General features: G+C 37.7%; 1 protein-coding gene across 1 annotated transcript in view; it reads right to left on the minus strand.

Annotated features, from left to right (window-relative positions):
- LOC128647986 (mast cell protease 8) overlaps window positions 1-3,263 on the minus strand; it is an 87,995-nt gene extending 84,732 nt beyond the window's left edge. The window contains exons 1-2 of the mRNA XM_053700666.1: window positions 3,180-3,263; window positions 1,085-1,247 (exon numbers count right to left, since the gene is read on the minus strand). Of these exons, the coding sequence (XP_053556641.1) occupies window positions 1,085-1,247; window positions 3,180-3,255 (239 nt within the window). The 5' untranslated portion in view covers window positions 3,256-3,263. The remainder of the gene's footprint in view (window positions 1-1,084; window positions 1,248-3,179) is intronic.
- Between the last annotated feature and the right edge of the window lie 22,140 nt (window positions 3,264-25,403).

The raw sequence follows: 25,403 nt of genomic DNA on the forward strand, positions 1-25,403 counted from the left end.
ACCCACAGGTGTATAAGTTACACATAAACAGCATTAACCTACAGGTGTATAAGTTACGCATAAACAGCATTAACCCACAGGTGTATAAGTTACACATAAACAGCATTAACCCACAGGTGTATAAGTTACACATAAACAGCATTAACCTACAGGTGTATAAGTTACACATAAACAGCATTAACCTACAGGTGTATAAGTTACACATAAACAGCATTAACCCACAGGTGTATAAGTTACACATAAACAGCATTAACCCACAGGTGTATAAGTTACACATAAACAGCATTAACCCACAGGTGTATAAGTTACACATAAACAGCATTAACCTACAGGTGTATAAGTTACACATAAACAGCATTAACCCACAGGTGTATAAGTTACACATAAACAGCATTAACCTACAGGTGTATAAGTTACACATAAACAGCATTAACCCACAGGTGTATAAGTTACACATAAACAGCATTAACCTACAGGTGTATAAGTTACACATAAACAGCATTAACCCACAGGTGTATAAGTTACACATAAACAGCATTAACCCACAGGTGTATAAGTTACACATAAACAGCATTAACCCACAGGTGTATACGTATTTTACTTAACGTAATTTATTTTTCAGGTTTTGTGCAATATCATTTTGTGGTTTATTTATGTGTTTTTATTAGTGTTTATTATCCTTTTATAATTTGCAAATATTCTAGACTAAACTGTTAGCCCGAGCAGATCTCTAGTTATCATGTTTTTTTTTTTTTTAAATGGATTAAAGTGGGGTCACAATTTCAAAATTTCAAAATAAGCACTTTACAGGTGAATTCTGTGAAATCAGGCCATTATTAGTAATACATGTTCAAATTATCTGCATTCATTTTATTTGTATTATTCAGTGTCTTGGCAAGCAATTAGGGAAATTATATGTGCACTTGAGCTGTTGATAAACCCTTTTATACCCCTTATCTAAACACACAGTGTGTGACCTAATTGCAAGCAAGCCAGTACATCATCTGCCGGGAAACCATAGAAACCTTGTATTTTCTGAGCTTTTCTGACAATTTTACTGCCTTTTCTTTATACATTTTCCTACCTCCCAAAGCAATGTGCAGCTGTCATCACCAAATCCTTCCTGATTAGAAATCCTCCACACACCAACGTGTCTCCATCTTCATTAGAGTAGGTGATGTACGCCATCCAAGGTTTGGAGTGTGGAAGAGATTCATGTCCACCAATTATCTTGCTGTTTACAGATTCTGCAAGAAAAACCCATAAATATTGCAAACATACCCTGGTTATAGACAAAAATAAATTTCTGCTCTACCTATGTACTCACTGTATATTACTGGCAATGAGGTGTGTTATATTGCTGTGATTCCACATGTGGCAACTATGCTTGTGTTCTTAGCATATGACAGGCGTCACATTTTTGTTTCCAGAATCTAAATGACTTTGCAATCCTTGTAGCCTTGTACTTTATATTTAAATGGATGGTGTGGCATCAAATTGAGTGGTATCTTTGCCATATCCAAGTGCTTTGGAGACCCATGGCTGCAAAGAAAACGTACCAGTTGCCTACCATGTCGTTAAAATGTTTAAAGGGGCATGAAACACAACATTTTTCTTTCATGATTCACATAGAACAACTATTTTTGAGAAGATTTTAAATTTACTTACAGTATTAAATTTACTCATGAATGTATCCTTTTTAAAAAGCAGGTAGGTAGACTCAGGAGCATGCCTATGTCTGGAGCACTATTTGTGGAACGTTTTCAAAGAATGCTTTTAAATGTTATACATAGTGCCGACATTGCTGCTCAAGAGTATTCTTGCAAAACTGCTGCCATATAGTTCCCCAGGCATGGTCTCACTACCTACCAAGATATTCTCTTCAACAAAGAATGCCATGAGAACAAAGTACATTTGGTAATAGAAGTAAATTGACAACTTTCTTAAACTTGTATGCTCTATCCAAATCCCAAAAGAAAATGAAAAAATGAGAATGCAAAAAAATTCCTGTAATCGAAGTGCAAGGTAACAAGCAAACAAATCATATAGCACAAACAAACGCAAAGATGTGCTAATGAAAGCCTCATACAATTAAATATTTCTCATAGGTGATAATATATTTAAAGCACACAAAACTAAGCAGAAATCACATTTCTAAAGTCAATTCTATGGGGCTAATTTATCAATGTCTGTCCGACATGATACGATGTAGCGTATCATGTCCGACAGACATTGCTGACGGCATTTAACATTGCACAAGCATTTCACCAGAATTGCTTGTGCAATGCCGCCCACTGCAGATTCGCGGCTATTCGGCCGCTAGCAGGGGGCGTCAATCAGCTCCATCATATAGAATTGGGCAGATTACAGATCGCAGCCTCAGAGGCAGCGGACCAGTTATGGAGCAGCTGTCTTAAGACCGCTGCTTCATAACTGCTGTTTACAGCGACCGTGAAGGCTCGCGCAGAAACAGGGGCATCAAGCTCCATTCGGAGCTTGATAATTTGGCCCCTATATGTAGTTCAGAGTATAAAAAAGTCCAAAAACCAGCAAGCCTGCAAGCAGTCAAATGGTAGAATTTTAATGATAAGAGAACAGGGACAATAAAAAATGAATAGCGTCTGCAGGACTTCGACTGTAAATGTCCCTCATTTCTCCCCTAAGCCTGCTGCATACGACTACTACAATTAACATAAATTAATATAAATAATTGTGCATAATTTAGAAGCTAAAGCTGCTAGGATTGATTTCATTTGATCATTTATTTCACACCAGAATCACCCTTTATTTTTATATTTATTTTTTATTATCTATACTGCCATTAAACTATAAAAATAAGAGTCGTGCCAGTAAAAGTCTGGCTGGATAAAACCATGAAGAGAGAAAAACTTGTATAGGCAATGGATAGCATTGGCTGCCATATGTTTTATTATTTAGAAGTGATTTATGTGTGAGAATATCCATGTGCATATGTCTTTATGTAAACTGGCAAGTAATTTATGTGTAGTAACTTTCTTTGCAGATGTCTGCTTGCAGTTTGGCAACGTGTGATTGTTTGATGTGCAATGTGTGAATTTGTTTTATGTGGTTTCCTAGTTGTTTATTTATCTGACTTTGTGGTTACCTCATAGGTTATGTTTAATATCTGCTTATGTCATTCTGATATTTTATTTCCTTACCTGTGTGCCCTGTGTGCCCCAATTGGATGAGGCAGAGAAGTGCTGTTAGTCCTGCAAGTGCTTCACAAGACGCCATAATGCATCTGATGATTCTGTATATGTGAACTGGAAACCACTGACATCTTATCATCTTTTGAAATCAGATAAGAACTGACAAAATTAACTCTTTAACACTATCCTTGACTAAGCTATCTGCATTTTAAAGGGACTTAATTGTTAATAAACTATGTTTTTTTATATTCTCAACAACAAAAAAAGTGCTGAACATTTTATTTACAATTGTTAATTTTTCATGCAGTTTTTCATTCAGCTCATGATGTCATTAATCTAGTTTAGGCACAAGGGCATAATATCTGTGCTCACACTTATGTACCAGTGCAGGATGGGAACATACAAAGAGGTTTTGGGACACTAAAACCTGTGAAATTTTTATTATGTTTTTAAAATAAATATAATGCAGACTTCATTGACAAAATATTTGTGACTTTTATACCCTTGTAAGGCTCTTGCACACTTGGCCCAGGTTGACCAGCCAGATAGGCCCTCTGCGTTTAGGAAAACTTAGGTTCTACTAAAAAGAAATCTCCCCTGTACCTAAGTTAGTCAACTGATACAACAACACTATCATAAGCCACAGCTTTTCTAGGATAGTGTTTTGATTAGAGACTTAACTTGTTTACTGACCTTTACCCGAATGTTTATGTTAATAAAGTTTATTATTAGAGCTTTAATTTGAGCTCTTTTTGGTAGCAGTGTGAGTAGCAATGATATTTAAGAAACCTGCAGAGGGAGGTTTAGCTGCAACCAATAGTGATGAGTGAGCAGGGAGTTCAGACACAGCTTGTCAATGTCTATGGATAAGTAAGTAAGTAATAATAGTAATACTAACACTACACACACTGTTCGGATGTCTCTTATCCATAGACAGATGCACACTCATTTTGTATTCAGTTGTATTATTATTTATTAAACAGTGCTTCTAGCTAGTTTACCATAGAGTGTTTGAGGCTACTGTACTCTAATGTTTCCTCTATAGGTTGCTTGTATAACACTGCTATAGACACTTGCCACTTAGGGCCCAATTTATTATTAAGCTTCAGGGCCCTAGCATTTCAGGCTCACGTGAGTAGGCCAGAAGCATTGGTTAATTTGCTGTGGTCTTCAAACCGCTGCTACTTATCCTCTCCACCATCTCAATGGTGGTTGAGTTAAATCATCCCCATCCAATCTGTATGATTATCAAGGCCTGCTCAAGCGCTATTGGTTGCAGGAAAGCAGGGGATGTGCACAAGCAATTGCATGTACAATATTAAATGTGGGCAGCGGATGCTACCTGCTCTCTGCAATGCCGGACTGACAGAATCTGGAGCACAAACCTTGTCCGTCTGACATTTGATAAATGGTGCTCAAGACACGTGCATACTCCTGAGCATACCTAAAAATGCCCTTATGGAAAGGGTCAAGTTTTAACAAAGAGGACACCGACAAATAGGTAAATATGGCAATAAAAGTAAACTGGAAGATGCGCTATACTCTTAACATACAAAGAGGGTTGGCACATATCCAGCAAGAGTTAGATAATTTATATATCTTAAAAATATACAATATTTGTTTTTTTTAAATATCGATACACACAAAAAAATATTTATGAGTACAGCTACATATATACAGTATATATATATATAATTTTTATATTTTAATATTTTTTAGTTACGTTTCCAACTATTTTAGTTCATATTTGTCTCATATACTTCTCAGAACTGAAGATCATTCCCACCCACTAGAGAACCAAGGATAATTAATTTGTATTACATAATAAAATACATTTGGAGTCCATAGGAGTGTGAAGGTGCGATACCATAGAAGTACTCTTCAAACTTTGGTGCACCACTTTATCCTGCTGCCCTACTAGCCCAGGTTAAAATACACTCCCTTAAAGGGACAGTTAAGTCAAAATTAAACTTTCATGATTTACATTGAGCATACGATTTTAAACAGCTTTCCAATTTCCTACTATAATCTAATTTGCTTAATTCTCTTGGTATCCTTTGTTGAAAAGCAAACCAAGGAAGGCTCACTACTGGTTGCTAGCTGCTAATTGGTGGTTGCACATATATGCCTTCTATCAATGGTTCACCTGATGTATTTAGCGAGCTCCTAGTAGTGCCTGGATGCTATTTTAACAAAGGATACCAGGAGAATGAAACAAATTTGACAATAGACGTAAATTGAAAAGTTGTATAAAATTGTATGCTCTAACTCAATCGGGAAAGAACATTTTTGGGTTTCATTCCCCTTTAATACTGTGATTTTTTTTATTAATACCTCCAGATTACCGTCATAGGATTTCAAAAGGCATGCAATATTGTGTTAAAGGGATAGATAAATCAAAATTAAACTTGCAAGGATCAGATAGAGCATGCAATTTTAAGACACTTTTAAAATCACTTCTTTTTTCAAATGTGCTGTGTTCTCTTGGTATCCATTGTTGAAAATAAATATGCACATATCCTACCCTAGTGGGAGCTACCTGATGATTGGTGCCGGCACACATTTATCTCTTGTGATTGGATAACTAGATGTGTTCAGCTGGCTGCCAGTAGTGCAATGTTGTTCCTTTTGCAAAGGATAACAAGATAATGAAGTATATTTGATAATAAAAGTAAAATTGAAGTTGTTTTAAAATTGTATGTTCTATCCGAATCATGGGGTTTCCTGTCCCTTTAAGTGTACTATGTTAAACAAAAAAATATTTGTTCTATTCAGGTTGGCATTTTAAATGGATATTATTACATAAATGTGTTGACTTTTAACTGCAAGTTGTGCTGAGAAAAGTCACATCCTTAATTGGCCGTGAATCTGCAGGGGGCGGCATTGCACAAGCAGTTCACTAGAACTGCTTGTGCAATGATAAATGCCGACAGCTTATGCTATCGACATTTATCGATGTCTGGCGGACATGATTGCTACAGATAGATGATAAATCGGCCCCAAGTCCTAAGAATAATCAGAAAAAACAAGGAACATTTTGGGTTTCATGTCCCTTTAAAGTTAGAGTCTAGTCGAAAAAAACTTTCATGATTCAGATAGTTCATGTAATTTTAAACAACTTTCCAATTTATTGTTATCACCAATTTTGCTTTGTTCTCTTGATATTCTTAGTTGAAAGCTAAACCTAGGAGGTTCATATGCTAATTTCTTAGACCTTGAAGGCCACCTCTTATCTAAATGCATTATGACAGTTTTTTACCACTAAAGGGTGTTAGTTCACGTGTGTCATATAGATAACATTGTGCTCATGCATGTGGAGTTACCTAGTAGTCAGCACTGATTGGCTAAAATTCAAGTCTGTCAAAAGAACTGAAATAAAGGGGCAGACTGCAGAGGCTTAGATACAAGATAATCACAGAGGTAAAAAGTGTATAAATATAACAGTGTTGTTTGTGCAAAACTGGGGAGTGGGTAATAAAAGGATTAGCTATCTTTTTAAACAATAAAAATTCTGGTGTACAGTAGACTGTCCCTATAAGGTACAGCTATTTATTTTTAAAATAAATAACAACTAAGAACAATTTCAAGGTACAGAGTCATATATACATATATGGACATGCATAGAACTGCAGATATACGTATATGCAGCATCCAATCTGCATATAACATTAGTTTCTCTGTTGTTGGCATTTTTCCCTATATACATAGTTCATTAGATTAATTTATTTAATGTTCAACTCTTATTGTTCCATGTGTGGCATACAACTCTTATTGTTCCATGTGTGGCATACAACTCTTATTGTTCCATGTGTGGCATACAACTCTTATTGTTCCATGTGTGGCATACAACTCTTATTGTTCCATGTGTGGCATACAACTCTTATTGTTCCATGTGTGGCATACAACTCTTATTGTTCCATGTGTGGCATACAACTCTTATTGTTCCATGTGTGGCATACAACTCTTATTGTTCCATGTGTGGCATACAACTCTTATTGTTCCATGTGTGGCATACAACTCTTATTGTTCCATGTGTGGCATACAACTCTTATTGTTCCATGTGTGGCATACATTATCCCTGAAAACATTAAGAATAAAACCATGTTTGTGCAATAATAAAATGTAATTCTTTTATTTTTTCTAAACAGATTTCTTAGTGTTCGATCAAGGTACAAATATAAATAAAGTACAAACATGCTCATATCGGGACATCATACATTTTACAACTGGAAATACTTTAAAAGATATAAAACCCCACATTTTTCTATTGTGATTCAGATAGAGCATGGGATTTTAAACAACTTTCTAATTTACTTCTAGTTTCAATTTTTTTTTGGTATCTTTTGTTGAAAAGCAGGGACGTAAGCTTAGGAGCTGGCCCATTTCTGGAACACTATATGGCAACAGTTTTGCAAGAATGTTATCAATTTGCATGAAGCACTAGATGGCAGCACTATTTCCCGTCATGTAGTGCTTCAGATGCCTACCTAGGTATCCCTTCAACACAGACTATCATGGGAATGAATCAAATTTGATAATAGAAGTAAATAGGAAACTGTTTTACATGTTATGCTCTGTCTGAATCACAAAAGAAAATGTTTGGGTTCCATGTCCCCTTAACAATGAAAGGTTTTAAGCACAGAAGATGATAGTAATACACACATATGTATATAGTATGGAAGGATGTATATAAAGCTACAGTTTAACATGTAGAGCCAATTATGACTCATTTAAGGGCACCTAATTGTCCCACTGATTTTTCATCCTAGCTTTTCGCTATGTTTAGGTCTGTTCATATCCTGGATGTGACTAACCTAGGTAGATTATAAAATGGGGGGGGGGGGGTGGAATATAAGTAACAATTATGACTGCAACAAAGAAAGGTATGTTTCCTAAAGAAATACAATTGTGGTATAGTCATACAACCAATGAGAGAGAGGATATACAAGTAGCATTCAAGTTTTAGAATTGTAGTGACCAATAGACTCTCCAATGTGATTAGGAAGGATTGTCTGCACGTTTCTAAAATAGAGGGGTGAGGTGTATTACACTGTTTATCATTATTCATGCCAATTTTCTCAGTAGGGTGCAACGTGAATGTATCTGCTGGTTAAACAATAACACCATAGGAGTACAAGGAATATCTACACTAATTTCCCTTTTCCCTGGCAATTGTCTGCAAGTAATGTATGAGGTGCCACCAAATATGTGATGGAGTGGCAATATCCTAACAAACTCACCAGCAAAATGAAGTAGCAGTGGAGTAAATACAGTAAATACAGTTGTGATTCTATCTATCTCAATCAGACCTCTTGGACAAGGGATACACCAATTTTCACAATTGGTTTAACTACCATAGAGTAAATCGGTACATCTCACAACATGAACAATACAGAAATATGGTTAGACCACTAACAAATTCCAAATCCCTATGTACTCGTACACCTCCGATCTCCCATACTCTCTCAATGATATACAGGGAGTGCAGAATTATTAGGCAAGTTGTATTTTTGAGGATTAATTTTATTATTGAACAACAACCATGTTCTCAATGAACCCAAAAAACTCATTAATATCAAAGCTGAATAGTTTTGGAAGTAGTTTTTAGTTTGTTTTTAGTTATAGCTATTTTAGGGGGATATCTGTGTGTGCAGGTGACTATTACTGTGCATAATTATTAGGCAACTTAACAAAAAACAAATATATACCCATTTCAATTATTTATTTTTACCAGTGAAACCAATATAACATCTCAACATTCACAAATATACATTTCTGACATTCAAAGACAAAACAAAAACAAATCAGTGACCAATATAGCCACCTTTCTTTGCAAGGACACTCAAAAGCCTGCCATCCATGGATTCTGTCAGTGTTTTGATCTGTTCACCATCAACATTGCGTGCAGCAGCAACCACAGCCTCCCAGACACTGTTCAGAGAGGTGTACTGTTTTCCCTCCTCACATTTGATGATGGACCACAGGTTCTCAATGGGGTTCAGATCAGGTGAACAAGGAGGCCATGTCATTAGATTTTCTTCTTTTATACCCTTTCTTGCCAGCCACGCTGTGGAGTACTTGGACGAGTGTGATGGAGCATTGTCCTGCATGAAAATCATGTTTTTCTTGAAGGATGCAGACTTCTTCCTGTACCACTGCTTGAAGAAGGTGTCTTCCAGAAACTGGCAGTAGGACTGGGAGTTGAGCTTGACTCCATCCTCAACCCGAAAAGGCCCCACAAGCTCATCTTTGATGATACCAGCCCAAACCAGTACTCCACCTCCACCTTGCTGGCGTCTGAGTCGGATTGGAGCTCTCTGCCCTTTACCAATCCAGCCACGGGCCCATCCATCTGGCCCATCAAGACTCACTCTCATTTCATCAGTCCATAAAACCTTAGAAAAATCAGTCTTGAGATATTTCTTGGCCCAGTCTTGACGTTTCAGCTTGTGTGTCTTGTTCAGTGGTGGTCGTCTTTCAGCCTTTCTTACCTTGGCCATGTCTCTGAGTATTGCACACCTTGTGCTTTTGGGCACTCCAGTGATGTTGCAGCTCTGAAATATGGCCAAACTGGTGGCAAGTGGCATCTTGGCAGCTGCACGCTTGACTTTTCTCAGTTCATGGGCAGTTATTTTGCGCCTTGGTTTTTCCACACGCTTCTTGCGACCCTGTTGACTATTTTGAATGAAACGCTTGATTGTTCGATGATCACGCTTCAGAAGCTTTGCAATATTAAGAGTGCTGCATCCTTCTGCAAGATAGCTCACTATTTTTGACTTTTCTGAGCCTGTCAAGTCCTTCTTTTGACCCATTTTGCCAAAGGAAAGGAAGTTGCCTAATAATTATGCACACCTGATATAGGGTGTTGATGTCATTAGACCACACCCCTTCTCATTACAGAGATGCACATCACCTAATATGCTTAATTGGTAGTAGGCTTTCGAGCCTATACAGCTTGGAGTAAGACAACATGCATAAAGAGGATGATGTGGTCAAAATACTCATTTGCCTAATAATTCTGCACTCCCTGTATAAAATACTCACCACTAACCCCCAACCCCCCCCCCCCCCGGTTACATTACACCTTATCTTGAAAAATGGGAAGATTACCTGGGAATAATTATTCTACAAGCACAACAATCTTTCAAAACATCACAAAAATGTCAATTTCGCTCTCAGTAGTTGAAATCAATCTAAAAATCCTATACCAATGGTACTTTACCCCTAAGAAAATACACCGTCTATTGCACTAAAGATCAGACCAATGTTGGAGATGTGGCTATAGAGGCAGCAGTATGGCTCATATGTGGTGGTGGTGTAACTCAGTCCAAAACTTTTGGAGGCTAATCATAGCAGAAATCAAGTCGATTCTAGAGACTCAGTTTCCTTTGGACCCTCTGGTGTGGTTGCTGTGCAACCCCCCAAAATAAATAAACATAACCCATAAGGAAAATTATATTGCATGATGACAAATAGTATAAACATTTTAATAGTGAAAAACTGGAAGAGCAAAACGGCCCCAACCTGGGAGATGTGGTCTTGCAGAGTGTCAGAGTTTATAGAACTAGAGGAATTCTATTATCTGAAAAATGACAAAATGGACATGTACGCGGAAATACTCGCCACTTCAGAAGACTACCTCAAACACAACACTCATAACCAAGTTGACCTGTCACATCAGTCCTAAAAAAGAATACTATATTTATTCACAGGACCCCAAACATTTTGGGTAATTGCAACTATTAGTATCACTGATGTACTGAATATGAATAGCTACTATGAGCTCACACAACAACAGGGACAGACAGTTCTCTGACCAAGGTGTCTTACTACTCCTTGAACTATTGAGCAGCACTTTTCTTCTTTCTCTTTCTCCTTCTTTTCTTTCTCATATACCCTTTCCCCTTTACTTTTCTTCTCACTTTCCTTGTAAAGTTAAAATTATAACGGTGATATAAATAAAGGAAGGTATTTCAATCTCTTCTTTATTTTCATATTATTATGTAAAACACAACTGACAATGTTATCCAGATTGGAGGGAGCTGCAACTCCCATATTGTAATATGCAAGTTTTTCTTTTATTCAATAAAGTCAGTTAAAAAAAAAAACGGTACATTCACGACCAAATAAATATTTTAAGAGGAAAATGTTTTTTAGAGAAAACTTTTGAAAGAAATCGCTTTATTTAAACCCTTTGGGGAGGCAGACTGCAGTTCATGAATCCATCTGCATTCTTTCTGCAGGAACATTTTGTTGATATTGCCTTTTCTTCAATTAAGTTTGAGGCGTTCCATGGCAAAAAATGAAATATCATATTTGTGGTCACTGTGTATGCTATTGATGTGCTGTGCAATGGGCACATTTCAATTCTATTGTAAGTCCCCTATATGTTCAAGGACTCTCGTTCTCTCTTGATGTTTCCCCTACATAGATAAGGGGACATTTGCACATTGATACATAGACTACCTTATCAGATCTACAGTTCAGGAAGTCTGTTATCTCATACCTCTTATTTGTTTTGGGGTGAATGAAGAACATTTTAGGAGCCATATTTTTGCATGCTTGACAGCGGCCACTTTAAAAAAAGCCCTTGGTTTCTCTCAGCCATGTTCTAGGTTTTGATTTAGAGAAATTACTGTTCATAAGAATATCTTTCAGATTCAGTGACCTCCTATTAGTGATCATTGGTTTATCTGTAATGGCATCTTTAAGATCTGGGTCATCTTGTAATACATGCCAGTGTTTCTAGAAGATGTTACGGATCGTATTATTCTTATCATAATAGGTCCCTATGATTCTGATCTCTATTTTGTGTTCACATTCTTTATTAGTTACTTTCAGATCCGATAGCAATGTCTGTCTATCTGATACTTTTGCTCTCTGATAAGCTTTTTTCAGACACCTGTTTGGGTAATCCATTTCTCTAAACCTCCTTCTTAGTTCTTTTGCCTCATTTTCAAAATCTTCCTCAGTGCTGCAGTTTCGCCTAGCACGTAAGTACTGACCGGTACGAATCCTCATTTTTTTACTTTTTGGGGGAAAACTGTCCCACTGTAGGAGACCTTTGGTTGATCCATATGAGTTAAGGACCTGTTGCAGTAGAGGGATTGTGATAGTTTAGAACAGATATTATATATAATAATTTTAATATAGCTGGCGGCGGGGTAGGATCTCACATTAGGGGTAGGTAATGTAGGTGGCGGCGGGGTAGGAGCTCACATTAGGGGGTAGTTTAATATAGCTGGCCGCGGGGTAGGAGCTCACATTAGGGGGTAGTTTAATATAGCTGGCTGCGTGGTAGGAGCTCACATTAGGGGGTAGTTTAATATAGCTGGCGGTGGGGTAGGAGCTCACATTAGGGGGTAGTTTAATATAGCTGGCAGCGGGGTAGGAGCTCACATTAGGGGGTAGTTTAATATAGTTGGCGGCGGGGTAGGAGCTCACATTAGGGGGTAGTTTAATATAGCTGGTGACGGTGTAGGATCTCGCATTAGGGGGTAGTTTAATATAGCTGGCGGCGGGGTAGGAGCTCACATTAGAGGGTAGTTTAATATAGCTGGCGGCGGGGTAGGAGCTCACATTAGGGGGTAGTTAATGTAGCTGGCGGCGGGGTAGGAGCTCACATTAGGGGGTAGTTAATGTAGCTGGCGGCGGGGTAGGAGCTCACATTAGGGGGTAGTTAATGTAGGTGGCAGCGGGGTCCGGGAGCGGCGGTTTAGGGGTTAATAACTTTATTAGGTGCGGCGGGGTCCGATTGCGGCGGTTTAGGGGTTAATACATTTTTTATTATTAGGAGAGTGAGGGGGGATAGCGGATAGAGGGGTATACGTGTCGGGCTATGTTTGGGAGGCGTGTTAGAAATAGCCCTCAATTCCCCCTGTATTTGTTTTGTTAAACTTTGGTGTCTTTTATATTGTATTGTACTGTACTTTTATCTTTGTACCCATGGACAGCGCTGCGGAATCTGTTGGCGCTTTATAAATAAAGAATAATAATAATAATTTATAACTTAGTCAGGTTTTGTAGACGCCGGCAGTTTCTAAAGTGCCGTAAGTCACTGGCGACTCCAGAAATTTGTACTTACGCAGATTTCTGGGTATCGCTCGTTTATCCGACTTACGGCACTTTAGCATCTGACGGCACCGTATATTGGATAGCTCGAGTTGCGAGCTGAAACTACGGGCGGCAGGGGTTCCCTCGCTTGCGCCGCAAACTACGATCTATATCGGATCGCGCCCCTGAAGCTCAATGGCTTGTGCGTGCAATATGGTTGTGTTGAACTCCATACCGCACAAAATACAAACGATGTTTTGACGTGCTCGTGCAAGCTTTCCCCAAAGGCATCAATGGGAAGAGCGTGTTAGAAAAAAACCTAACACCGGCGATCACGGAATGAAAAGCTCCGTAACACAGCCCCATTGATGTCTATGGGGAAAAAAAAGTTATGTTTAAACCTAACACCCTAACATAAAAACCACGTCTAAACAACCCAAATCTGCTGCCCCTGACATCACTAACACCTAAATAAAGTTATTAACCCCCTAATCTGCTGCTCCCGACCTCACCGCCACTATGAAAATTCATTAACCCCTATTTACCACTCTCCGACACCGCTGCAACTATAATAAACCTATTAACCCCTAAACCGCAAGCCCCCCACAACAAAATATACTAAATTTAATTTTTAACCCCTAAACCGTAAGCCCCCCATCACAATAAACTAATTTAAACTAGTAACCCCTAAACCTAATACCCCCCCTAACTTTATATTAAAATTACAATTGCCCTATCTTCTTAAATTAAAATAACTTACCTGTCAAATTAAAAAAACTAAGTTTAAACTAACAATTAAACAAATATAGCTATTAAACTACCAATAAAGAAAACTAAAATACACATAAAAAAATCCTAACACTACTATAAAAATTAAAAAGTATCTAATTACAAAAAATAAAAAATACTAAATTACAAAAAATAACAAATGAAATTATCAAAAATAAAAAAGAATTACACCTAATCTAAAAGCCCTTTAGTCTTTGGGTTTTTTTAAAGGTAAAAGAGCTGATTTCTTTGGGGCAATGCCCCACAAAAGGCCCTTTTAAGGGCTATTGGTAGTTTATTGTAAGCTAGGTTTTTTTATTTTGGGTGGGCTTTTTTATTTTCATAGGGCTATTAGATTAGGTGTAATTCTTTTTTATATTTAATCATTTAGTTTTTTTTTTCGTAATTTAGTGTTTGTTATTTTTTGTAATTTAGTATTTTTTATTTTTTGTAATTAGATACTTTGTAATTTTTATAGTAGTGTTAGGATTTTTGCAATTTTTTTTAGTTTTCTTTAAATGGTTGTTAGTTTAATTTTAGTTTAATAGTTATTTTAGTTTAATTGTTAGTTTCAACTTAGTTTATTTATTTTGACAGGTAAGTTTTAATTTAATTTAAGATAGGGAAATTGTAATTTTAATATAAAGTTAGGGGTGAGTTAGGTTTAGGGGTTACTAGTTTAAATTAGTTTATTTTGATGTGGGGGGCTTTCAGTTTAGGGGTTATTAGTTTAATTTAGTATATTTCACTGTGGGGGGCTTGCGGTTTAAGGGTTAATAGGTTTATTATAGTGGCGGAGGTGTCGGGGAGCGGCGGAATAGGGGTTAATAACTTTAATATAGTGGGGGCGAAGTGGGCGGATGGCAGTTTAGGGGTTAATAATATTTAAATAGTGTTTGCAATGCGGGAGGGCGCCGGTTTAGGGGTTAATAGGTAGTTTATGGGTGTAAGTGTACTTTGTAACACTTTAGTTATGAGTTTTATGTAACTGATAACTACTCCTCTCAGATGGCAGTATGGATCGTATCGTTATAGGGTGTAACGCAAGCTTTTTAGCCTCACGAAAAACTTTGTAATGGCAGCGCTATAGAAGTCCCATGAAAAAACGTAATTTTTACGAGTGCGGGACTGACTTTCGTTACAGGCTAAAAGGCTTGCGGTACAACTATACCGACAAGACTTGTAATGGCTGCGTTGCTGTTTTAATGCTGAAATTTCCATTTTTTCAGCGTTAAAAGACAAATGCACAACTCGTAATCTACCTGTTAGTAAATGGTACCATAAAGCATTTAATTGCCGCCACCATCTGAATAATCAGGATACATTTAGCATGTTTAACCTTTATTTAAGAAGCTTTAACTTTATTGTGTTTTCTTTTTTATTTAAAATTTTTACTGATATTACAATAATGAAAATTCAATATATCTATAATCATTCCCTTTCCTGCGCGTCTCTTAGAATTGCATCTATTTTAGGCATTCTGGCTGTAATAACTTTCTGCCTCACCATGCTGATCAGAGCAACTGCATGGTTTTTTTGCAGACTATCTCTTATTGCCAGCTGCTGCATGTACACAACACAGTATATGATGAATCTGAAAGAGATTAGAAGCAGCTTCAATATTGTCTAAAATCAGTATATATATGCAGCCACCAATCAGCAGCTAGAACCTAGGTTCTTTCACTGCTCCTGAGCTTTCCTAGATAAACCTTTGAGGAAATGATAACAAGAGAAGGAAGCAAATAAAATAATAGAAGATTACTAAAAATAAATCCAAAATAATAAAAAATATTCATATTCTAATACCCCATCAAAATAAAAAACCCTAATCTATAATAAACCACCAATAGCCCTTAAAAGGGCCTTTTGTATGGCATTACCCTAAAGTTAACAGCTCTTTTGCAAAAAAATATATAACAACCCCCCCTAACATTACAAACCCCCAACACCACCACCCCCAAACCAACAAAATAAAAAATAAAAACTGACTTAAAAAAAACAACTAATCTACCCATTGCCCCGAAAAGGGCATTTGTATTGGCATTGCCCTTAAAAGGACATTCAGCTCTTTTTAAGCCCATTAAAAATAAAAAAAAAACCTTGTGGTGACATAAAGAAAATGAAGATAGAAGGCTCCTCACGTTTCCTTCCAGCTTTTCCCAATAACACATATTATAGATTGTTGTTTTTAAGGTGTCATCAGGACTGATCTAACCAAGAATCTATGATGGTGGCATTAGACAAATTAAATAAGTATAAAATGTATCACAATGGAGATGTAAAATGGGGCATTTGGCCAAAATAATATATAGCATAAAGGGGTAAATAATAATATAGGACAAGTAACATAAGTTTAAGTAAGGGGGCGAGTGGGATGATGCAATGATAGAGGCACATCCCAACTTGAAGTTAATAACTGAATGTAGTTTCTACTGCAGATGGAGTGTTGTAGTGTGAAGTAAATATATGCCTTGTTTTAATCTCTTTTCATTCCTTTGAGGGTCTTGGAAAAACCAAAGTGGTTCAAAGAGAGTTGATTGGTAAAGCAAAAGCAAGGACCAGATGCCAAAAGCAAGGACCAGATGCCAAAAGATGACAACAAAGAACTTCAGTGAACCATTATAACTTTTGTTTTACAGGCACAATTCACACTTTATTAATAAAGATTTTACTACACGCATACCCATCTAGTGTACCCACACTCAAGCACTTATACATGAACTTTTAATTTTTCCCAATTTTAAGACCATTGTATAAATGTTGCTAATGGGGTTTAGCATAGGAATTTGTGTCTATGTATAATATTGAGTGCAATTTTATTTAATGAATTGTATAAAGTTAGACTAGGAATTGACAGTCCTAGGAAAGTACAGAAGAGCTCATATCGCCGAGTGAATGATTCTGAAGGGATGGTGGGAGAATTTTCCCTGTAAGGTTTTCGCTCCCACTGTGTTCTTCTGTACTAGTGGGTATATCTAGAAAACAGGGCAACATAGGAGAAGAAAAAGTCGGGAATGTGGTGACATAGCTTACTGACCTAGCTGTTATTAAAATCTAGACATGTGCGGTTCGATTCGTTCCGAATCGAAATTCGGACGAATTTGTGAAATTGGGAGATTCGGATCGATTTGAATTTCCGAATTAGGGTAGTACCGAATCTACCGAATAAATCCGAATTAGTTCGGATTTATTTGGTAAATTCGGATGGCCATGGATTACACTAGTATTGTACAGTATATTAGGTTATATCACTCTGCTATGGGTTACACCTAATATACAGTACATAGTACTAGTCTAATATACAGCACATCCCACCTAACACATACCGAAATTCCGAATTTCCGAACCGAATCGAACCAAATCCAGCCGAATTTATTCGAATCCGAAACGAATCCGAAAAGAATTCATTCAAATTTTTCCGAATTCGAATCGAACCGAAATTCGAAAAAATCCGAATCGTTCCGAACCAAACCAAAACAAATTTTTCGATCATGCACAAGTCTATTAAAATCCCTCCCCCAGGTACACCTTTCTCTCTGAACTAAAGACACTCCCAATAGCCTTTGACTGGCATTTGATAAACCACTCCCTATTGAATTGGGGTATAAAAAACTGGAACACCAAAGCCTCTCTCTCTTTCTTATCCTGTACCTGCTGAAAAGATGGCTGATGGTGGACACACTGGAGAATGTGGCTAAGTATATTCCTACCAGTGACGTGCAGTGACGTCAGAGGCTGGTGAGGCAGTGGCTAGGATACGCCTTCATTCTTTAGATATCCTTTGTTGAAGAAATAGCAATGCACATGGGTGAGCCAATCACATGAGGTATCTATGTGCAGCCACCAATCAGCAGCTACTGAGCATATTTAGATATGATTTTCAACAAAGGATATCAAAAGAATGAAGACAATTAGATATTAGATGTAAATTGGAAAGTTATTTAAATTTGCATATGGGTTTCATATGGGTTTCATGTCCCTTTAAATGGTGTCTTGGAAAACTGGTCAACTTAGTAAACATCTGATTTTAGTCTAAAAGGATTGTAACAGAAACTCTTGCCAGATAACACAATGCTTGCTCTGATTATGAGATCTAGAAATCCATGCCCATTAAAATATGTTTAAGACATACTTTTTACTTTAATGCTGCAAATTATGCTTATAGATTCTTTCATTATTCAGTAAATATAAAAATGTCTTGATCCAGTGGCGGCTGGTGAAATTTAAAGATGGTGGGGCGCTTGACCCACCCCTTTAAATAAAGCCACACCATCAGATGGCACTACCAATTCATTAATTAAATAAATAAAAGGTAGACAGAAACACAGAAAAGCACTCGGGGGGAAAGGGAGAGACGGGGGGGAGAGAGACACAGAGGGTTAGAGAGAAAGAGAGAGAGAGACACAATCACACACAGAGGGTTAGAGAGAGAGAAAGAGAGAGAGAGACACAATCACACACAGAAGGTTAGAGAGAGAGAGAAAGACACAATCACACACAGAGGGTTAGAGAGAGAGAAAGAGAGACACAATCACACACAGAGGGTTAGAGAGAGAAAGAGAGAGAGACACACAATCACACACAGAGGGTTAGAGAGAGAGAAATAAAGAGAGAGAGACAATCACACACAGAGGGTTAGAGAGAGAGAAAGAGAGACACAATCACACACAGAGGGTTAGAGAGAGAGAGAAAGAAAGAGAGACACAATCACACACAGAGGGTTAGAGAGAGAGAAAGAGAGACACAATCACACACAGAGGGTTAGAGAGAGAGAGAAAGAAAGAGAGACACAATCACACACAGAGGGTTAGAGAGAGAGAGAGAGAGAGAGAGAGAGAGAAAGAGAGAGAGACACAATCACACACAGAGGTTAGAGAGAGAGAGACACAACCACACACAGAGGGTTAGAGAGAGAGAGAGACACAATCACACACAGAGGGTTAGAGAGAGAGACACAATCACACACAGAGGGTTAGAGAGAGAGAAAGAGAGACACAATCATACACAGAGGGTTAGAGAGAGAGAGAGAGAGACAATCACACACAGAGGGTTAGAGAGCGAGAAAGAGAGAGAGACACAATAATACACAGAGGGTTAGAGAGAGAGAAAGAGAGAGAGAGAGACACAATCACACACAGAGGGTTAGAGACAGAGACACAATCACACACAGAGGGTTAGAGAGAGACATAGAGAGAGAGACACAATCACACACAGAGGGTTAGAGAGACACATAAGGGATGAGAGAGTCAGAGGGGGAGGAAGAGAGACAGAGAAAGAAAGAGACCATGGGGGAGAACAACACATAAGGAGAGAGATGGATAGATAGAGAGAGAGACACACACACACACAAGGGGGGGGGGGGAGGGACCACTGCATTTTTAAGTAATAAAACAGCAGAGCTACAGAGAGTTCAGAAAATTAGACTATACATTAGTGTGAAGTACAGAGGCAAGCTGCTAAGTTAGTGGGTGTAAATTTTGAGTAAACAAAATACAAAAACGATCCTTTGCTGTAAAAGAGTAAAAAAACACTAAACAACATTCATTAAATTATCATTTTCACTAACAGCCCCTCTCAGTAAAATCTTACTTTAATAAGATATGGCTGAAACACTGCTCTCTCTGCCTCTCTTCCTGCTCTGTATAAGGATTCAGGAAGTGACAGTGGCACATTCCACTGCACTTAGAGGGGAAGAACAGAACTCTCTTTTTCACTTTAGCAAAGCTAGCAGGTTCACAGGACAGTAACAAAATATATGAAAGTAGTTTTTTTCCGTTTTTGTTTTGTTTTATATGATTTAACATCCAGCCCCAACCCTAAGTTCCACTTACTAATGCCTCTCACTGGATTGGTTCAGCCCAAATAGGACTGCCTCAAATAAGCAGTTAATGGGCCATGCAACCACTTTCATCCAGTAGGTGGCGCAGCATGTTGTGTAATGGTGGGCAGACTTGATTGTGCCTCTCCATTGCACAACATATAGCTGTGAAAAAAAAAATGCTGGGGAAAAAAATGACATTTTTTTTTTTTTTTAAAAGCCAATAAAAAAATATATATATATTTTTGCCCATATGAGAGGTGAAGCAGTGCCTCACCTGCCTCTAGTGACTGCACATCACTGATTCCTACCATTATTTTAGCACTGTTGCACAAATTGGAGTTGTAGTAGAGTTGCCCTATATTAATTATTTGGACTGTTTTGCTGTAAAATAGATGTGTATATATACCTGTAAATCTTTCTCTTATTATTAACATATATTGATTCCTAATAAACTGTTTGGAAAGAATGGAGACTCTTTTTTAATAAATAACCACAACCCTCATCTAAAAAAACCCACTAACCCCAAAATCGGTAATCACAGTTGCTGAAGTCCGGCGAAAGAACTTCATCCCAGCGGCGAAGCATCTTCATCCAGACGGCTCCATCTTCATCCATCGCGGGACTGGCATCTTCTATCTACTTCATCCCTGCGGAAGCGGAGGTCCAGGCGGAGGTCCATCGCTCCAATGTGGAGGTCCTCTTCATGCGATCGTCTGCTGCACACTGAGGATTCAATGCAAGGTACTCCTTTTATATTGGTGTACCATCTTATTGGCTGTTCAAATCAGCCAATAGGATTTAAGCAGCTGTAATTCCTATTGGATGATTTGAATTTTTCAGCCAATAGGAATGCAACGGTACCCCAATATAAAAGGGGTACCTTGCATTGAATCCTCAGTGTATGGCGGACAATCGCATGAAGAGGACCTTCACGTCGGACCGCTCCGCCTCCACAGGGATGAAGAAGATAGAAGATGCCGGTCCCACGATGGATGATAATGGAGTCATCTAGATGAAGATATTTTGCTGCTGGGATGAAGATCTTTCACCGGACTTCAGCAACTGTGAGTACCAATTTTGGTGTTAGTGTTAGATTTTTTGTTTTTGGGGTGTTTTTTTTTTAGATTAAGGCTTTTTTATTTTTAATTGGCTGAAAAAGAGGTGAATGCCCTTTTAAGGGCAATGCCCATACAAATGCCCTTTTTGGGGCAATGGGTAGATTAGGTTTTTTTTATTTTGTGGGTTTGGGGGTGGGGTGGGGGTTTGCAATGTTAGGGGGGTTTATTTTGTTTTTGCAAAAGAGCTGATAACTTTAGGGCAATTCCCTACAAAAGGCCCTTTTTTATTATTTCGGATAATTTCATTTGTAATTTTGTGTAATAGTAGTTTTTTAATTTTTTTTAATTTTAGTGTTTATTATTTTTTGTAAAAGGAAAACAGAAGAGAGGTGCCAAATGGTGTAGTATAGACACGATCCACCTGCAGAGAGTAGAACACCCCGAGCCCTTGGCACCTTCGAGCCTGTTGGCTTCTGCTGTTGGTTGGTGCTCCTGGACTGGCCATCGCTAGTCATCTGACCTGACGTCAGACGCTCCAGTTGTAGCTGGGAGTCATACGGCGATTCTGAGGGTCCCGTGCTGCTTTCCTGGCACTCCGGTCGTGCCGTTTCTTTTTTGAGTTTCCACTGTCAAGGGCTCGGGGTGTTCTACTCTCTGCAAGCGGATCCTGTCTATACTACACCATTTGGCGCCTCTCTTCTGTTTGTTTTTTTTAGGTCAACATCGTTGGATCTTCTTTTTCAAGAGTGCGGCCTCTCCAGTTTCCATCTATCGTTTGTCTGCACTAGCGCACCTCTCTGGGACTTTTGCATCCTTATTTTTTTGCATCTAAGAATTATTTTTTGTAATTGTAGTTTTAATTTTTTTGTAATGTTAGTTTTTTATTTTTAGTTTAAGCTTAGGTTTTATTTTTATTTCACAGGTAAGTTTGTATTTATTTTTAAATAGGTAGTTAGTTAATAATTGTAACTTTACTTTAGGTGTATTTTAATTATGTTAAAATTAGGGTGTGTTAGGTTTAGGGGTTAATATAGTTTAATTTAGGTAGTTGCCATGTGAGGGGGCGGCGGTTTATGGGTTAATAGCTTTATTAAGTGTCGGCGATGTCGGGGAACGGCGTTTTAGAGGATAATAGGTTTAGTTAGTGTTGGCGATGTGGGGTGGTGGCGGTTTAGGGATTAATAGGTTTAGTTATTGTTGGCGATGTGGGGGGATGGTGGTTTAGGGGTTAATAGCTTTATTTAGTTTTGGCGATCTCGGGGAACGGTGGTTTAGAGGTTAATAGGTTTAGTTAGTGTTGGTGATGTGGGGGTGGCAGTTTAGGGGTTAATAGGTTTAGTTAGTGTAGGCAATGTGGGAGGACGGCGGTTTAGGGGATAATAGCTTTATTTAGTGTTGGCGATGTGACGGCGGTTTTTTAGATAATTTTGTTTTGGGAATTGACATATTCCTTATGTTAAGTAAAATCATTTTTCAGATCCATTCTTTATTTTGGATCCATTCTTTATTCATATTCATTATTCTATTGTAAAGTTTAGAATAGAATAATGAATATGAATAAAGAATGGATTTGAAATAATGAACATATCCGAAAAACGAACGGATTCGAAAAATGATTTAACTTAACATAAGTAATTTGCCGAAACAATTTTTTTTTAACTTAACTAAACTAATTTCCTGAAACGAAATGATCTATTTAAAGGGCCAGTAAACCTAGGAAATAATGTTATATAATTCTGCACATAGTACAGAATTATATAACATTAGCTTAGCTCCAGATTTAAAAAGTGAATAGTTAAAAAGATATCAAGCAAAGAAAACAGAACGCCGCTCTTGGCTCTACTGAGCGGGTCTGTTTTGTTCTGCAAAGCACATCACTGGCAAGCTGTCTATTCACAGAGCGCCCGATCGCGCTATTAAAATCAATGTAGCTCGCTCCCGCTCTGGTCTGGTAGTGGGAGCGAGCTACATTGATTTTAATAGCGCAATCAGGCCGGCTTCGATTAGACAGCGTGCCCAGATGCGCTTAGCAGAAGAAAACAGACCCGCTCAGTAGAGCCAAGAGCGGTGTTCTGTTTTCTTTTGCGTGATATCTTTTTAACTATTCACTTTTTAAATTTGGAGCTAAGTTAATGTTATATAATTCTGCACTATGTGCAGAATTATATAACATTATTTCCTAGGTTTACTGGCCCTTTAAATAATGAAAACTAAACAAAACTAAACAACTTTTTATGCGTTACATATGTCTAGTTTATTGTTCTTAACATGCTAGAAGCATTGTTATGTATAGAACCTGCTCTTTTTAAATTTCAAAACTATTAAGAACTTTTTCTACTAACTTCTGAAGATATTCACTGGTGTGATTAGCTTCTGTGTCCTTTACGACTAATGCACAACAAAATATCACATTGATAGCAAAATAGTTTCCTTTGAAAGTTCTTTCTGATTCTTCATGTTTAATGTTGGCTTCTTCAATAAGTAACTTACTTAAATTGTCTTTTCCCAGAGAAATGTTAAGTTTCTGTGTAATTTCTCTATTCAGACATATAATGTCTGGTTGTGAAAATAATGATAGAGGCAAGTCATTTCTTGATATGCTTCTGGAACGTTTCTGCTGTCATAGTCATAGTAACTTTGTCACTAACAAGGTATCTAGAAACTGCTGCTTGAGATAGTTTTGAAGTACTTGGGATGGTTGTTTTATTTCTGTCATTTTTCTCATTGACAGTCTTTAGTGTCTCCTTTTCATGCAAACAAATATATTTTAACATGTTTAAATTGTGCGCTTTAATATGCTTGATGGGAATATTTTTTGTTTCCTGTCTCTATAAAATAGTATTTTATCAAGATTTTAAAACAGAAGGCTAGATTACGAGTGGCGCGCTAACTGTTGTGCGTGAGCTATAAAGGGTATATAGTGGCTCTATGCTTGTGTCGGAAATGGCGCGAGTTAAAAGTAAATGTGTTTGCTGGAGCACAATTGAATTAACAGCGCTTCTGGTTAGCGCAACTTTGGAGCTCTGGTTATGGTTAACTGTTAACTTAAAAGTTGCACAAAACACATTAAAAATACATTGTACAGTACAGTTACTAATACAGACCTAAATTACAAGTTGTGCACTAAATCCGGTGCGTAAATAACGCTACAAATTTAGCGGTGTCGCACTTTCCATAGCGCTGCCATTACAAGTTGCAAAAAAACCTTCCATTCCGCACAAAAACCAAGTCCTGACTTGACGTGCTCGTGCACGTTTTCCCCCATAGACATCAATGAAGAAAAAGTGTTACAAAAAAACCTAACACCTGCGATAGCGGAATAGCGATCGCTATAACGCAACCCCATTGATGTCTATGGAGACAAGAAGGTTATGTATAAACCTAACACCCTAACATAAACCCCTAGTGTAAATACCCCTAATCTGCTGCCCCCAACATCGCCAACACTAAATAAAGTACTAACCCCTAAACCACGAACACCCGACATCGCCAACACTAAATAAACATATTAACCCCTACACCACCGACCCCCCACATTGCCAACACTACAATAAACCTATCAACCCCTAATTCGCCACCCACCCGCATCACTAACACCTAAAAAAACTATTAACCCCTAATCCACCCCCCCCGCATCGCAAGTACTAAACTAAACCTATTAACCCCTAAACCGCCAAACACCCACATCACAAATACTAAATTAAACCTATTAACCCCTAAACCGCCAAACACCCATATTGCGACTACCTAAATTAAACTAATAACCCCTAACCCTAACACCTCCCTAACTTTAAATTAAAGTTACAATATAACTACCCTCAAATCATAAACAACTTACCTGTGAAAAAAACAACAACATAAGCTTAAACTATAAATATACCTAACATTACTATAAAATAAAATATACCAAAAGAAGATGGCCCCGTGCTGGATGAAGATGGATCCGCCTGGAAGAAGACCTTCACCGCTGGACTTCAGGAATGGTGAAAACCTATGTCAGCTTAAAAGAGCTGATTGCCCTTTTAAGGGCAATGCCCATACAAATGCCCCTTTAGGATATATTAGGATTTTTTTAGTTAGGTCTTTTTTATTTTGGGGGGTTGGGTGGGTGAGGGGTTGTTTTGTTAGGCAGGACTTTGCCATTTTTTATCCAAAGAGAGCTGATTTATTTAGGGCAATACCCTATAAAAGGCCCTTTAAGAGTTATTGGTAGTTTATTGTTAGATTAGTGTTTTTTTTTATTTTGGGGTGGCTTTTTTGTTTTTATAGGGGTATTAGATTAGGTTTAATTTTTTTTATTTTGGATTATTTTTTGCAATCTATTAATATAACTGTGTTGGTTATGCAAAACTGGGAATTGGGTAATATAGGGATTATCTATCTTTTAAAACAATTCAATTTTTGGTGTAGACTGTCCCTTTAACAACATGTGAGTGCCCTTATAGAATAGGCAGTAGGATATGTGAGGCATTATGCAATAATTATTTTAAATAAAGTAGTGTATAACTGTGTATTTACTGTAAATATTCCACT

The sequence above is a fragment of the Bombina bombina genome, chromosome 2 (assembly GCF_027579735.1).
Source record: "Bombina bombina isolate aBomBom1 chromosome 2, aBomBom1.pri, whole genome shotgun sequence".
NCBI classification, from domain to species: Eukaryota; Metazoa; Chordata; class Amphibia; order Anura; family Bombinatoridae; genus Bombina; species Bombina bombina.